Raw genomic sequence first — 18,369 nt, forward strand, 5'->3', positions numbered from 1 at the left:
CCAAGGTTAAATGATTCAGTTCATGGATCACTTTTTGTGGATAATTTTAATATTTCCTATCGTGGTAAAAATATGCATACTATTGAACGGCAACTACTGTTCCGTTTAAATAAAATACATAAATGGTGTCTTGAAAACGGGTTCAAATTTAGTCCAAAACTAGTTGTATACACTTTTGTAGAAGATATAAGCCGCATAAGGACTCTGACCTATCTGTAAATGCCACTCTCATCAAAGTTGTGAAGTGGGCCAAGTTCTTGGGTTTAATTTTCGATTCTCATTTAACTTTCTTACCGCACATTAAATCCCCTAAAGCTAAATGCCTGAAGGCACTAGATTTGTTGAAAGTTGTTTCCAACTCAAAGTGGGGAGGGGATCAAACTACCCTCTTACACCTATATCGATCACTGGTCCGTTCCAGACTCCTATATGGTGGGTCCTGTAAAGCGACCTTAAAATTCTTGATTCTATCCACCACCAAGGTTTAAGACTATGTCTTGGGTCTTTCAGAACCTCACCTGTTGACAGTCTCTACGTTGAGGCCGACGAACCATCTCTTACACAACGCCGCATAAAATGGTCTTTACAGTATATTACCAAATTATACGCTAATGACTTAAACCCTGCCTATAATTGTGTGTTCAATCCCCTTCATGGGGATTTATACAACAAGAAATCTTCTCTTGTTCCGCCTCTAGGACACAGAATTAAACTATTTATTTCTGCTGCCGGCATTAGCAGTTGGTTAGGCCACACGTTGACCTCACATTAACTACATTTTAAAAATCAGAAACTAATGAACTACAATATAAACAAGAACATAATCAATTAAAAATTAAATATAGCAATTAGAGTCCTTATTTGCAGATGGGTCCAAGGACAGTGGCGCTGTGGCTTTGGATCTTTGGATCAGACCAGACCCAGCTAGTTATGACACGGTCACGCAATGCATTAGTATTCACTTGCCGAGGTCAAGCTGAACAAGCTGTAAACGTTCAGTGCTCATTATTGCTCATGACTTACTTTTTCATCAATCAATGTGTGTTTGTGGATTGTGTATTCTTTGTTTTGTATGTTATTACTTATTTTGTTTAGCCAACCTTTTTGGAGTGATGTGGATTGATGCAATCCATTTTCTAATTAAGTCTTCTGTTCGTTAATCATCATTAGGTATTGCACAAAATGCCCTCAGTTTATGGAGTTCCGGGTACTCTATGTCATTGCCCTGAATTCCTCTATTTATTTATTATTGGTTGTTATAATCATATGTAATTAGGTGTATCATTTTGGTACGGATCGTCTGTCAGATGGGCTGCACGCATCTTTGCGTCATTAACTGAGATGTGGATTTCAAGGTATATGAGGGTATATATCACTCAAAAGAGTGTTATATCGATACTTTGATGTACAAAAATAATCTATATGCATTATATGTTGTTTATTCATAACATCATTGCTCCTCTACAGTCTAATTTTGTTTGGTCTTAAATGTCAGTATTGCTATGTTGCAGGAAAAAGTATGTGACCCACAGTGCTCCTTTACACTAGGGATGTTCATGCTTTTCACCACCTCAATAATAACACGTGCATTTCAGATACAAAACATATCAGTTCCGCGAGACAGGTATTCTGAACCTTATCTTCCTTCGCGGATACATTTCTGTTTCAGACACACAGAAGGCTGGGCACATTCACTGACGTTGTAAACAGGATGTTGTCCGAGTTCATACTGGGAACAGCTGTGGTGCTGTTTCTCGTCTACATATATCAGTCTAGACGGAAATACAGCAGGATGCCCCCTGGTCCGAAACCACTGCCAATACTGGGCAATTTCTTCGACATAAAGGAGGATAGAATGGCACAAGATCTCACTCATCTGGGTTCTCGATACAACGGCATATTCACTGTTCATCTACTGATGACGCCGGCAATTATTTTGGACAATGTCAAAGTCATAAGGGACCTCCTTTTTTCTCCTGAATATGCTGATATCTTCAGTGGAAGGGTAAACTCATATTTCAGCAAGCATTTGGTACCACATGATATGGCATTGCAGACGATTAGTGAACTGCAACAGTACATGAGAAAGGTGACCTTTCGTGGAATAAAACAGTACGGAACAGCACTGAAAAATGTTGAGCACCACGCCCAAGTAGAAATCCAAGAAATGATCAAGAGGTGCAGAGAAAGAAATGGCGTCTCGTTTGATCCGATGGAAGACCTGAATCAGTATGTCAGCAATGTTATCTTAATTTTGGTAAGTTGGCATAATTATTCTGTAGAACAATAACTAAGGATCGCTGTGGTGATTACTAGTTAGGTACATATATAATGGTCTGCATAGTGATGTACAATGGTGTTTCATGGTCAGGATACTATTTGTGAAATGATTACTGGTTTGCCAATGTACCTCGAAGGACTGTATCATCTGTGGCATTCAACGATCTTGTAGATATAATTTCAGATTTGTGGACAACGATTTGAACCCGGTCATAAGGCACTGGAAATGTGTGGCAATATTGCTGCGGACTTTGTGTACCTCATCAACTTCAAGAACCAGATTCTCATGGACAATGTGCCGTTCAGTACAAAGTTGATACCAGACCTAAGGCGGGCTTGTCAAACCATAAAGGACGGTTACCACTATTTTACTGAGACTGTTCACAAAATATCACAGGTAATGCTCACAACCCCAAGATGACGTCACGTAAATGACGCTTGAATGAAACTGCTTCTGCAGCATGTGTGCTATGATTACAGATCAAGATATGCACTGAATATTACAGAATACAACGGAACAGGCGACGCTTGAGGTGATTTTAAAATGTTTTAAGTAGATATATCTTTGCAGGAATCTAAAGTCACGATGCCCGAGTGTCTCTACACATTGCTGTTAAAAGAGCATGAGCAGGGAATGTTATCAATGGGAAACGTAAAAGGAATACTCATGGATATCCTGATTGCAGGTAATACTATACAAATGATACTTTTCTTTGGTGACTTGCTATTTATCTTTCGCACAAAGAAGTTTTTGACTTACCGAAGGACAGGTAATCATGGACTAATACACTCATCAGTACAAAGGTGTCTGGTCCTTACATTCAATCACCTGTTAATATTATGTGGACAGGTGCTACCACAACAAAAGGAACCCTGTACAGTGCCCTTGCGGCAATCGTAAACTTCCCTAAAGTCCAGAAAAACATTCAGGAGGAGATTCAAAGGGTGGTTGGAAAGGACCGCCTTCCGGATTTGGAGGACCGGAACAAAATGCCTTACACCAGGGCAGTGGAACTGGAATTATATCGTTACTTCACGCCCGTTGGAACACCTGGTCCAAGGCATACTACACAAGACTGTACCTATAAAGGTTACAGCATTCCAAAGGGAACAATGGTGCGTTTCAATAATAATAAAGGACCATATATCTGTAAAAAAGCAGTTCACATTACATGTTACCGAATACTCATCTACGATCTACCGTTTTTCCAGAAAATATTGAGGAATTGTTTCCCAATGCTGATAATACAATTATAAAATTTTAAATTACGTGTTAGATTATGTAGTAAGGTTCTCAATGTGGGCGGCAACTCTTGTAGACTTAAGAATAAACCTTATAACATCAAGAGGTATCTACTCTGCTTCAGCAAATGGCTTTTTGACATGGCAAATTTGACCGATGAGATGAGAAAAGAAAGCTGATTCTAGATGAGTTTGAAATAGGTGTGACTAATGCCAAAGAGCTGGGTGGTAGATGTTCCTGTGTCTAGAGTGTGCAGAACTTTGAAGAATGTTCAGTCAGGAGGTGGGACTGGCCAGGGCGGCCAAGAAAGTTCAGTACTACGGATCGCCGCCGACTTGGTCAGAGTAGGGAAAAATTGGAAAGCGTTGAGAATACTACAAATGAGATGCGTACTACAGGAAGTGCTCGGGTATGAAAACTTAGATAAGAATGACAAAGATTGAAAGCGCGGAATTCTTTCACCACTGATGAAAGATGCTTAAACAGAAAGACGTTGAAACTTGTGTAGGGCTCGTGCAAATTAAGTTTGGGATAATGTTTTCTTTACTGATAATAGTTCTCTCCTGATTATTTCCGAACTGTGTGGACGTTTGTACAAAAGACAAGTATCTACCTATGCCTAAAACACGATCCAAAGTCACATGTGGGGTGGGATACCATCACGTTGATTTGTGGTTTGGAAATTTGACAAGCAAAGATATGGTCACCTCCTTCCAATGGCCCGAACATTGTATGAATATAATAACTGATTGGTACCCAGGCGAATTCACTCGTATGTTGCAGATCTTAGAAAAGTATTGAAAAGACACTTATACAGCAAGAGAATCATATCTCAACATATTCATTAAAATAAAACTTGTATTGTTTACATACAAGTACGTGTAACAAATATTTGCTGAAACAACAATCTCATTAATTGCTGGCAATACTGCATAAACTCATTACACAGCCCTTATTGTCTATTTATTCCTGTCCTCTGATCTTGTAAGATGTTACTTCTTGGTTCCAAGTTGAATCTGAGACGTTAATCGGGAGTCATTCCGTGTGTGTGATACCAGTCAATAAACAACAAAGACATGTGCTGTATTTAAGAATTGTATTCTCAAATCACCCAACAAAGGTATAACTGTGACAGTATAGAATAGAGTAAGTAAAATAACACAAAAGCAGGGTTTATGACGGTGATATTCCCCTCGCAGTAACAGTAACCCAAAATCCAGCTAGGCCTGGCAGGATATCATGATTACACACATCTGGAGATGATGTGTAATAACTCACTGACCTCATTTATCTCAGAAAAGGCACAATAGTCTCGAAGACATATGATGGTAGAACAGGCTTTCCAGATCTTTCTACTTAGTTATTTGCTCCACTGGAGATGCCAATGAGGGTGTAGACCAAGTGCAAATATAGCTCACGACTTGCTCTGCAGGTACTGTGCACACTATAACGATGCTCCATAGCAAAATGTATTTCACTTAACAGAAGGTTATTATCATTTATAACGTATATTCTATTCTTGAACTTTGGGGGTATTGCAATTAGAACTTCAATTGAATTTTATTGTATCTTCTTTTGAAGGTCACTTACAATGTCTGGCATGTACATCATGACGAATCATTTTGGAAGAATCCCTTCACATTTGATCCAACCAGATTCCTGGATGAACATGGCAATCTGCTGCCACCAGAGGATGAAAAACGTCAGAGGTAAACATTCAAAGCACCAGACGTTTTTCAGTTTGACAGTATGTTGGGAGATGAAGTCAATAATTACAATATTGATTATGGCTCTAACGGGGTCCACAAACACAATCTAATTTAGCACAGTCAGCCGTAAGAACAAAGGCTGCCAGGGTTTCATGAAATCCTTGCACCAATATTTAACTTAAGTAATTTCATGAAATGAAAAGGAGAACATGAAATCGCTGGGGTCTGACTATTTTAGTGATCACGTGAAATTTCTGGTTTCGAACATTCCCTGTAGTATAATTTCACGTATTTCACTTCATTGCAGACTGCTGACGTTTGGCATTGGAAAGCGCTCTTGCGTTGGCGAGAAGTTGGCCCGAGTGAGGATATTTCTTGCACTGACGTCCCTACTACAAAACTTCGACCTGACTCGTGATCCATCGGAACCGTTCCCTTCCCCCGACCCCCGCACATACCCGTGTGAATTTTTCATGCAGCCCCCTCCTTACAAGCTACAGTTCAAACCAAGACACTAAGACCCAAGATTCCATCGTGTATGCAGTCTCGGAGGAAGGTCCCGGTGGTTGAAGCGTTCGCACGTCACCCAGAAGATCAGGGTTAGATTCCTTAAAATGTGTGAAGCCCATTTCTGGTGCTGTGGTATTGGGAGTGAAATAGTTGAATTTTGTGTGCGCTCTTTGTAAAATGTAGTTGTATACCCATATCTACAGAGAAACATCAGTATACAGATTGCGTTATATTTTTAACATGACGAATATGCAAAGGGAGTTATTAACTTCTATACATTTCTAAACATTGAAGGTTACTATCAAGTATGTTTGATCAGTGTCACTGAGGCGGCAGGGTAACATGATTCCTGTAGAATGTTTGAGTCTTATATGTTTATGTTAGAATGTGAGTCTTTTATTCTTTACTAAAACACATCCTATTTTATATCGGTGTATCCCTCGCACACGCTCGCGAAATAACAACATTTAGGCGCTCGAGTCGTAAAGGTAGTTTGCAATGGGCACCCATATAATATCCTTTGCTACATCAGTATCTTTTGTTAAACTTAGAAAATAATTGTTATTGTTCCCTATCCTATTGCTTAATGGACACGAGTGAACAATATGTATCAAGAGTTTTCTTATACTTACAATGAATATTGCAGAAAATTGTAATTTACTCAATTATTATCAGCATTATGTATCCAATAACATTAAAGACGTGCTCAGAGTTACAGAGAAACAAGTTCATTGTCATTGCGTGACAGCAGTTTAGTCTTGTAAAATATTATCAATATGACTATGTATCATAATGGAAATTGTTGTGTATTTGAGATATTTATTGAAATGAAATATGGGAATTTCTGTAGTATGGTGGATGTATTCTATTCTATACTAAAACACTTCATATCTCTCGTCACCCTAAAACATTTGATTTCGTTATCATTACACTTATGACGAATAAGGGTTTTATATATCATCGTCGTGTCAGTATATTCAACTGAATGAGGCCGACAGAAGAACCCATTGTCTCAACATTGCTTTCATGGTACCATCCTCCCACAGGACTTCCTTTCAAAGGTGACAGGTGTGAAAATCTCTGAAAACTGCGAAAACAGGTGTTCTTCCAAAGCCAAAGGGTAACCATAGGTGTCACATGCGGCTAGAGATGGAACTATGGTCAGGTTGTGACTGTTTCAAAGCTGGAAACAATACGGCGTCACCCTTGGTCATCGGCGATCGTGACAGAATTATCCATCGGGAGAACCTACTAAAACAATAGAATAAGATAATGAAAACCAGTGTAAATAGTCGAGGCATCCTTTGGTGGTATAAGTAAGCAACTTATTACTCCTGCTACAGACTATGCCAAAAAAAAGAGAAGAAGAACCATTAAAATGACTTCGAAATGGGAACTATCGGTCACTGGTAGAATGCACAAACTGAGAAAAGAGGAATGGGATAAAACCATTCTATCCCAGCCAGCTGTCGGCCGTGAAACGTTTGTAGTTGTTCCCTCTGACAAGGCCTCAGATAACATATCTTCTACATGTAACCGTTCTTACTTTGATTGTTTTTTTTTTGGTTAAAGAACAAGTAAAATATTGCCGCAAATACATGTCATTATGTTATCTGAGGAAGAAATCTGCCAAAGCCATTTATCGTTGCTGTCATTATTTGGTTTGACATAACCCTTTCCTTGTATCCTGGGCCCTGTTTCCGCTGCTATATCTCAAATATGAATTAGAACTTTCTGCTGAAATTTTATGTATTCCTCAAGTTCTGTGAATACTTGTCTCAAACACGTTTTCATGAAAACCCAGTTACTAACTGGTGTTTTTTGATATGATTAATTTTGACCCACGCTAAGTGTATCCATTCACCTGACAGACGTGGGGACATTACTAACAGTGTTGTGTTTTATGTCCAAACAATGACTGTTGGTTTGTGTAACATCAAAATGACCAAAAGGAGGAGCCATGTAAGTTTCAATGAGATTTTGTCTAATCACATATGAGGTCACTGATGAAGCAGAACCACTATGTACAGAATACAGTGGATCTGACAGTGTAGATTGTACCGTCTGTGTCCAGTGATGGCATATCTTTCAGTGATGCAGAGCAGGAACACACTGCGAGAAAGGTGTCTTTTTGGAATGAGTGAGTGAGTAAGTGAGTGAGTTCAGTTTTACGCCACACTTAGCAATATTCCAACTATATAGTGGCGGTTTGTAAATGATCGTGGCTGGACCAGGCAATCCAGTGAATCTTACTTTCTATTCCCATTCAACCTTCCTGCCACATATTAAATCCCTTGAAGCTAAATGTCCGAAGGCACCACGTCTGATCCCATACCTTGATTGCAAAGTTCCTATTAGATCCTATATCCGTGATCTAATGGCAAGAAAGTGGGACACCCAAGTGGGTATTAATAAAATACATGAAATGATATTGGTTATACCTACTTGGGTTGTCAGTCCACATTTGAAGAGGTCATCATGAGACGATGTATTGGCCACACTAGAAATACACATGAGTACCTACTGAAAGGAGAGGATTCTCCGTTCTGCATCCCTTGTGATGAGAGACTAACTTTCCCGCATGGCTTGCCTGACTGTGTTTAATGTTCCATCGCAACATAAAGTAAACTGACGGGCAAAAGAAACTGTACAAAATGTCGGATTATTTATATAATTTGAATATTCTAACTGAATTTGCTTCCAGATTAAATAAACATGTGACAAAAACACAACACAGAACTCTTTGAGTACGAGTTATGTGAAAATGCGAAAATCAGGTTGAAAAATGTAATACACGAGCGTCACATGATGGAAATAGTAATGGGTGTAAAAACCCTGCAGTCAGTATTCCAAGACCATAAACAAGAAGATAACTTCAACTGACATGATTAGATTAAGTGCAGAGCAGCGCGAGAGGGCGATTGGTATGCTCCAACTGTGGGGCCAGACATGTTCATGGGACAAGAATCTTCGGTTGAACTCGAACAACAATAACAAAGCTGCACATGTCATATTAGTTTGGGATTACACTTTCCTAGTAAAGTACACCGTGCGGTGGAAGTCGCGGTGGCTTAGCAACCTAGACGGCTGACTTTGTGTGCCTGCAATTAGGAGCCTGACTCTGAGAGTGCGGGTTCGAATCCCGGATGGGACTCCACCAAAAAGTACTAGAATTTGTACTTTACTAACAAAGTGTAATCCCAAATTAATATGATATATATCACATTTTACCACTTTCTTAAATGGCATTGTGTAATCAGAAGAAGCTGCAGACAAGACTGAGGCAAACAGGCAGCACTACTGACAGGCCCAGAAGCGGCAGACCTCGACAATGAAGACAGGTACCAGCGTTTATTGCATCTTCGTACTCGCTTTATCACTGTCACGTCATCAGGAGCAATATTATTGAATCATGTGGTCAGTGGAAGGACAGTTACCAGACGACTGAGACGTTATGGTATTCGTGCTTATCGAGCATTCCGTGGTCAAAACTGACCCCTCGTCATCGACGTGACAGACAGAGGTGGACCCGTACTGTGCAGCACTGGCAGAACCGGAACTGGCAACGACTTCTGTTTACCGATGAAAGACGTTTTCAATTATTCCGTGCAGATGACTGGATTCGAGTTACCGTCGTAGAGATACGAGAACAGCACCCTGCTGCATTCAAGGGGATTCCTCTTGGTGGAGAGGGTGTTATGGTCTGGGGCGTCATATGCAGAGATTTGACGACATACCTGGTAGTTTTCTATGCAAACGTAACAGCCCAGCGTTGCATTGATCAAGTTTTGCGTCCTGTTGTGCTGCCATTCTTACATCAATCTCGGTGTGTCATGTTTCAGCAAGTTAACGCCATCCCTATACTGCCAGGATTGTACAGGACTTTCAGCAGCAAAATGACGTGAAGGTTCTGCCACGGCCAGCTCGATACCCAAACCTCTCGCCGATTTAATACTTGTGGGATCATCTAGACAGACAAATTCGTTCACGTAACCCACCACCTGCAAATCGTCAATACTTGGTAAATGCATTGATAGTGGAGAGGGAGGCCATTGGAAACAACGTTATTCGACGATTGATTAACTCTGGTAGACGTCGTAATCAAGCGTGCCCGTGCATCATTGATGCATATGGAAGACATACCCGTTACTGACATTGAATTGTGTCTAAGAATGACTCCTCTGATCTGATCTGATCATTTCAACAAGCTCCATTAAGTCTCTTAACAAACTGCAAATTTACAAATCACACCTTTTTCATTTAAACTGCAGTACATTTCTAATACCAAACCCCAAATGCTGTAAATGTTATGAATATCCATTGACAAATGAGTGGTTGGATAATGAGTTACATAACCTTTGGCATTATTCATATTGTTAGCGGCTGTATCCTCACGGGGATTAAAGTAGTGTAAAATTATTGTCCTGAAAAGGTACAAAGGTAAGTTCAAAAACATTCCCAGTAAACCTAAGCTCCACGTTTTTAATGGTAGCATGTGTGTGATGTTAACATATGGCTATCAGCTGAAGGCATGATGTAAATCCAACCTGGGCCCATGCAGTAAGCAAATGTACTGTCCCCATGGATGCTGGCAGTCTATAGCCTGTTTTTATATTGAACTTTCATCTACAGTTAAACTGTCTTGGAATTTATTACTAGTTTTAGATTCAAATCTGTGACAATTTAGTTTCTTTACTGTCCATTGTCGACAGGTTTTTATAATTTACAATAATCTCTATTTAGAGCAATTAATTGTTCTCGTCACGATATGGCTGAAGTATTGCCGATGTGACGATTAATCACTCACTGTATATTTAAAATTATTTGTCATCACCATCACACTGAACAGTAGATAATTGCGAGCGTGATGTGAATGACTACATAAAGATCTGACAGGATAGGTTGAAGAAATTACCTGTTACTTGAAAGCAGCCCCCCCCCACACACACACACCCACACACACACACACCCACTCCTCCTAAAACAACCACACACTCATATGAAACCTCGAAACACATTTAACAAACATATCACCAATAACTTTGAGGTTTAGTGTCGGGAAACATGAAATACGGTGTACGAAGTATGAATACTAAAAAAATCACCACATAAACGAATGTAAAGACACACACCTTAATTATCAAGTTCATGCTGCTGACATCCACAATGTGTAGGTAGGCCAAGGTTGACGATACGTGTGTGCCGGTATTTGACATCTGCAGATACACTTTCGTGTTCCTACATACAAGAATGTTCCATTCCAGTGATCTAAAAACTGTGATACTCAACAGTGAGTGAGTGAGTTAATATTTAACGTCACATCGGCAATATTGCAGCCATATCGTGACGAGAACAATATAAGTTATAGTAATGTTAAGATCAGAAAAGAGAAAAAGTAAAACCTGTCAGCGAAGGACAGTAAAAACACTAGAGTATCACAGAACATAAAACTAGCATTGAAAGTTAAAACATTGGAATTAAAGAAGACAATACAACATAAAGCCGGGGCTATAGATCGCCAACAACTGAAGGTAGATCACCATACTAAGGTCCATAGGGACTTACATTACTTCTGCTACCTGCATGAACCCTAGCTGGATTTCCACCATCCCCTCAGCTATTGGCGATTATCGTGAAATTTAGCCATTACTTAAAACAACAAATATTCTACGATTAAAAACTGAGAGTATTGGACTCACGTATGTGCGCTCTCAGGAGGACAATAATTTAAAATACTTCAACCCCCTTTGAGGGTACAGTCACTAACAATCTAAGTTACCAATTTAAACTACCAATCATTAAAATACAACTATCTACAGAACATATCAATTACAATTCAATAAGAAAATCAATTTCTTTTAAAAATCCAAGAATTAAATGAGTACTAACTGTGCTAAAAAGATCCTTCATTGTTTTGACATTGAAATAGTTATCCCTTATGATGGAGAATTCAACACAGTCAAGCAGGATATGCTTGACCGTGGTTCTCTCATCACAAGGGATACAAAACGGAGGATCATCGCCTTTTAGTATGTGTGTGTGAGTGAGTGAGTGAGTGAGTGAGTGAGTGAGTGAGTTAATATTTAACGTCACATCGGCAATGTGTCAGCCATATCGTGACGAGAACATTTAATACTGAAATGAAATACATGTATCGTATAAAAAGCTGTCAGCGAAGGACAGTAAAACAACTAGAATATCACAAATGAGATTAAAACTAGTGTGGAAAGTTTAAAAATAATATCACTATTCGGACAATACAGTATAAAATCAGGCTATAGGTTGCCAGCAACTGAAGGTAGATCACCATACTAGGGACCATGGGGACTTACAGTGCCTTTGCTACCTGCATGGAGCCTAGTCGGATTTACATCATCCCCTCAGCTGTTAGCAATTTAGACATATCTGGCCAAAAATTAAAAACACAGATATACTACGACTAAGAACAGTGGAAAGTTTAAATTTACTGTGAATGTTTTTGGACTTACGTACCCTCTCAGGAGGACTATAATTTTACAATACTTCAACCCCCTTTGAGGGCACAACCGACAACAATTCAAATTACCAATCCAAACTTCCAATAATTAAAATACATCTATTTACACAACATAATTTCAAAATTCAACCAAAAAATCAATTTCATTTAAAAAATCAATAATTAAATGAGACCTAACGCTGGTAAAAAGATCCTTAATTGTTTTAACTGTAAAATACTTATCCCTTGTAATGGAGAATTCAACACAGTCAAGCAGGATATGCTTGACTGTAATTCTCTCATCACAAGGGATACAAAATGGAGGATCCTCACCTTTTAAAAGGTATGAATGAGTATATCTAGTATGGCCAATACGACATCTTCTTAAAATAACCTCTTCAAATCTGGACTGACAACCCAAGTAGGTGTAACCAATATACGGTTTTATTTCATGTAATTTATTTGTACCTACTTGGGTGTCCCACTCCTTCTGCATCAGATCACGGATATAAGATCTAATGGTGGCTTTGTAGTCACTGTAAGGAATAAGAAGTGGTGTCACAGATTTGTTGAGTGCTGCCTTGGCAGCAAGATCAGCCATTGTGTTACCAGAAATGCCTACGTGGCTGGGTAACCAACAGAAGACGATGTCGTACTGGCCAGTAGCAAGACTATTATACAATTCAATAATATCAATTAAAAGTGGATGTTTACAAGAAATATTTTTAATAGCTTGAAGACAAGAAAGAGAATCAGAATAGATTATATATTGTTTACGTTTAGGGTGTCTTTGAATATATTTAAGAGCTGTTAATATGGCGTTAGCTTCAGCTGTAAAAATAGAACTATTCTCTGGTAATCTAGAAGATATTGTTCTGGATCCAATGACAGTGGCACAAGCTACTGCGCCACCGTCCTTTGACCCATCTGTAAATAAGGATTTATAATTGCTATATTTATGTTTCAATTGACTATATTCTTGTTTATACTGTAATTCATTCGATTTTTAAGCGATGTTAATGTTAGGTCAACTTGTGGCCTAACCAACTGCCAAGGAGGAGAAGAAAGAAGACGGGAAGGAGCTATATGGTCTAGCTCAATGCTAGAAGCAGCAAGAAATGGCTTAATTCTGAGCCCAAGAGGCGGAACAAGGGAAGACTTTTTGTTATACAACTCCTCATAGAGAGGATTAAAAACACAAATAAATGCGGGGTTAGACTCATTAGGAGCTAATTTTGTAATGTATTGTAAAGATAGTTTGATACGAAGTAAGCTGAGAGAAGGCTCATCAGCTTTGACGTATAGACTGTCGATAGGAGAGGTTCTAAAAGAACCGAGACAAAGTCTTAGGCCTTGGTGGTTCACAGGATCAAGTAGTTTTAGGTTGCTTTGACAAGCGCCACCATATACGATGGAGCCGTAATCAAGTTTAGATCGGATCAGTGATCTATATAAGTGAAGGAGGGTAGATTGATCCCCTCCCCATTTTGAATTTGAAACAACCTTTAATAAATCGAGTGCCTTCAGGCATTTGGCTTTAAGGGATTTAATGTGCGGCAAAAAGGTCAAATGTGAGTCGAAAATAAGTCCCAAGAACTCGACCTCCTTGACGACTTTGATTGGGGTACCACTGAGAAATAGTTCTGGTTCTTTATGGGGTTTGTATTTACGACAGAAGTGTATACAATTGGTTTTTGATTTAGAAAATTTAAAGCCGTTTTCAAGACACCATTAATCAATTTTGTTTAAACACAGCTGCAGTTGCCGTTCAATAGTATGCATATTCTTACCGCGGCAAGAAATATTAAAATCATCCACAAATAAATATCCATCGATTAAATCGTTAAAAACTTTAGATAAACTGTTGATCCTGACGCTAAAAAGAGTGACTGACAAAATACTGCCTTGTGGAACACCTGATCCTGATTATAATGATCAGACAGGGTAGAACCCACTCGGACTTGAAACTGTCTGTTATTTAAAAATTTAGCAATGAATTCAGGCAAACGACCTCGCAAACCGAAATCATGTAAATCTCTCAGTATGCCATATTTCCAGGTTGTGTCATATGCCTTCTCAACATAAAAAAAGAGACACAGCATGTTGTTTATTAATCAGTGCGTTTTTCACAAATGATTCTAAACGCACTAAGTGATCGACAGTACTTCTGTTTTTCCGGAAACCACATTGTATATCTGTGATAAGATTATTAGTTTCCAAGTACTAAACAAGTCGATTATTTATCATACGTTCCATGGTCTTGCAAACACAGCTTGTTAATGAAATCGGACGATAATTGGATGGATCCGTATGATCACGTCCAGGTTTAGGTATTGGTACTACTATGGCATCACGCCATGAAGAAGGAAATTTCAAATATCCAAATATCATCAAATATTGATAAGAGCGTCTCTAAACAGGATTCTGGTAAGTGCTTCAGGAGTTGATAATGTATGCTATCAGCTCCAGTAGCAGTGTCATGAGCTTGATCAAGAGCAGTATGGAGTTCATGAATAGAAAATGTTTCATTATTAAATCTTCCCCATTATCAGAATTGAAATTAATAGTTTTCTTTTCTTGTTGTTTTTGATATTGCTGAAATTTAGGTATATAATTAGAAGAGGAAGAATGTTTAGCAAGAGTTTCGCCCAGTTTATTCGCAATATCTGATTTATCAGTAAGTAACTGATCTCCATGTTTAAGATGATGGACAGTAGATTTAGTACCTTTACCTTTGATTTTCTGGACCATGTTCCATACCTTGGACATGGGTGTCCGAGAATGTATTTTGGATACATAATTTTGCCAAGATTGGCGTTTGTTCTGTTTAAAAGTACGCCGTGCTTTAGCATTTAAAATTTTACATTTATTTAAATTATGCACCATAGGATGGCGACGGAAATAATGTTCAGCTTTTTTCCTTGCCTTCCTAGCTTGTTTGCAGTCATCGTTGAACCATGGTTTTCTTATGTGTGGAACTACAGAGGACTTTGGTATACACTCATCAGCTATGGAATTCAGTTGATCAGAAAAGCATTTAATAGCATCAGGAACGTCAATAAAACGTTCAGGTTTAAGTTTTTCAGCACACAGTGTTTCATATAAAGCCCAGTTAGCCTTTTTAAAATTTCGTCTTGATGATGGTGGTGGGTGAGTTTAGTTTTACGTCGCACTTAGCAATATTCCAGCTATATGGCGACGGTCTGTAAATAATCGAGTCTGGACCAGACAATCCAGTGATCAACAACATGAGCATCGATCTGCGCAATGGGGAACCGATGACATGTGTCAACCAAGTCAACTAGTCTGACCACTCGATCCCGTTAGTCGCCTCTTACGACAAGCATAGTCACCTTTTAAGGCAAGCATAGGTTGCTGAAGGCCTATTCTACCCCGGGACCTTCACGGGTCTCTTGATGATGGAGGAACATCAGTTGGAGTTACAGATTTTAGTACAGTAGGAAAATGGTCACTTCCACAGAGGTCATCGTGGACTGACCATTCAAATTCATTTAGTAGTTCTGAATTTGTGAGTGACAAGTCAAGAGCAGAATAAGTCCCTGTACCGGGGTGTAAATGTGTGTTGGAACCATCATTATAAATACATAAATCATTGTCAGAACAAAAGTCCTCCAACAATTTACCTTTAGTGTTTGTAGTTACACTACCCCAGAGTGGGTTGTGCCCATTTAAGTCTCCCATTATAATACAGGGCTTCGGGAGCTGATCATATAGAGCTTGAAGATCAGTTTTGGCAAACGTCGTCGACGGAGAAATATAAAGAGAGCATAGCGTAAACACTACATGTAAAGTAATTCTCACTGCAACAGCCTGCATACTAGTATTAAGTGAAACGGGGCTTGAATAACGTTTTGTTTGACTAGAATGGATGATCCGCCAGTGGCCCGATCACCCGGAGGTGCAAAACAGTGATATGCATTAAAATGACGAAGGTTAAATGTATCTGTTTGTTTTAAATATGTCTCTTGGAGACATATCGCTGAAGGTATAAAATCTTGGACTAATAGCTGTAATTCATGTAAATTAGTCCTTAATCCTCTGCAGTTCCACTGTACAATATTAGTGGAATAAACTATCTTTTGGGGGGATTTATTGGGGATCTATCCCGCACTCTTTTAGAGGGCGACAAGCTATGTGCCCTAGAATGGACGTTTTCAGAAACGTCCATGTCTTCAAGAGACCCGTATTTATTGAACAATTGAATTTTGTTCTGTGACCCTTTAGGAGCTCTGCCACTTTGTTGTTTTGAAGCATCGGGCTTTGGCTTCGATTTATTTTTCACAGTTTGTTGACTATCAGCTGTGGAATGAGACTTTGAGTGTGACTGAGATGATGATTTGTGATCAGAAGACGACTTTGAGGTACTAGGAAGTGATTCCTCAGTCTGAGATGACGTAGTAGGGGATAAAAGCTGTGGAGAATCGCAGTTGACCCAAGTCAAGGTAGTTTGGCAGCCTGTAGATGATTTTGTTATTTTAGATCTGGACTCAGATGGTGGTTTTGCGACTGTAGCGTAACTTTCTGTAAGGTCAGATCTCTTCACCAGTTTTTTTGCTTCAGAAAAAGAGATGTTTTGGGTATATTTTATTCTGTTTATTTCCATTTGCTCTTTCCATATTGGGCACTGTTTTGACGAAGATGAATGGTCGCCTGAGCAGTTGGTGCATTTTCTAAAGTCACTGTCACAATCTTCTGTTGTGTGTGTCTTCTCACCACAGTGAGCACACACAACAGACAATGTGCAGGTAGATACACCGTGTCCATATTTCTGGCATTTAAAACACCTGAGCGGGTTGGGGATGTATGTATCGGCCTGAATATTACAGTAGCCTGCCTTCACTGATTTGGGTGCATTTGGAGAGGAAAACGTAAACAGATACCTATTGGTTTTGATGGTTTCGTTGTTTCTTCGGGTTGAAAAGCGCTTGACGTGGAGTACACCTTGATCCTTCATTTCTGATCCTATATCAAGTTCCGACATATCGTCAAACAATCGGTCTCGATCCCTAACGATACCTTTGCTTGTGTTCAGGGTTTTGTGAGCAGACACTGTGACGGGAATGCCCACGAAAGATTTGATGTTCATCAGGTTGGTGGATTGTTGTTTTTTACTGCATTCAACTAATAGTGCACCCGAACGTAATCGTCTAATATTTTTCACATCTCCAGCAATACCTTGAATACCTTTGGAGACAGCAAAGGGGTTAAGCTTTAAAGGTGTTTTGTCAGGAGTCTCAATCACAACGAAACGCGGCCAATACTCAATCAATGCAGACGGTCTATGGTCAGTATCATAAGGGTCAGTTTCAAGTAAACGTTTTGTTTTCTTGGGTGGAATTTCATAAGCCATGGTTAGTTTAATTTGGTTCATCATCCGAGCTCACCACCCACCATGGAGTATCACAAGGACAATGCTAAAGCAAGCGGGCCTCCAGCCTGCAGCACCAAGGATACCCGGATGATATACTCTAGTAGAAGAATTATAAGAAATTAATCTACCAGATTGGCCCTTGAGCCATCGCCTTCTGGCACAAGACTCTAGGCAAAGTTCATATGATCATAATGCACAATACTTAAATTTACAGATTAACAATAGTGCCAAGACCAAACTTCAAAATAATTCCAAATGAGATTTCTGCAATGACACACATGTAGTCTATGCACAGGGCTTGGCATGACCAGCCGATTGGTTGAATCGGGCCCATTCAACCACCCGTCTAGGTGAAGTAAGGGCCGAAGTGGTGTGTTGGGCAAATGGAACACAGTTAAAAGCTCAACTGCCCTCAACCACCAGGATCCCGTCCTCCACCGACACGGGACGCAACCCACGGCAAACAGGTTGCCCAATTTAGTCGCCTCTTACGACAAGCAATGGGGTGCTGTGGACACATTCTGTCCCGGATCCACACGGGAGAAGAGCACTTAGCGTTACCCAGCACCCACCACGAGGAGGTGGCTCTTCATGGGTGCCTGGAAGTATTGAGAACCTACTGGGACAATAGTATAAGAGAATGAAAATCAGTGTCTACCTGGCACATGTATATAGTTGATTCATCCTTTGGCGACATAACTAAGTAACTCATAACTCCTGTTAAAGCATATGCCAAAATGAACTGCCAGCCCTAATTTCA

General features: G+C 39.5%; 1 protein-coding gene across 1 annotated transcript; it reads left to right on the forward strand.

Moving 5' to 3' along the window:
• Positions 1-3,336: 3,336 nt before the first annotated feature.
• LOC137262010 (steroid 17-alpha-hydroxylase/17,20 lyase-like) lies at positions 3,337-5,981 on the forward strand. Its single transcript, XM_067799809.1, has 3 exons — positions 3,337-3,396; positions 5,105-5,232; positions 5,540-5,981. The coding sequence occupies exons 1-3, from the start codon at positions 3,394-3,396 to the stop codon at positions 5,748-5,750; spliced, it is 342 nt and encodes a 113-aa protein (XP_067655910.1). The 5' UTR covers positions 3,337-3,393; the 3' UTR covers positions 5,751-5,981.
• The last annotated feature ends 12,388 nt before the right edge of the window (positions 5,982-18,369 follow it).

This window comes from Haliotis asinina, chromosome 14, assembly GCF_037392515.1.
Source record: "Haliotis asinina isolate JCU_RB_2024 chromosome 14, JCU_Hal_asi_v2, whole genome shotgun sequence".
Classification (NCBI taxonomy): domain Eukaryota; kingdom Metazoa; phylum Mollusca; class Gastropoda; order Lepetellida; family Haliotidae; genus Haliotis; species Haliotis asinina.

Bases quoted from the DNA above. Each gene is read 5' to 3' on its own strand.
- LOC137262010 (XM_067799809.1), top strand. The intron at 5,233-5,539 runs GTAAACATTCAA...ACTTCATTGCAG, and splicing joins GAGGATGAAAAACGTCAGAG to ACTGCTGACGTTTGGCATTG.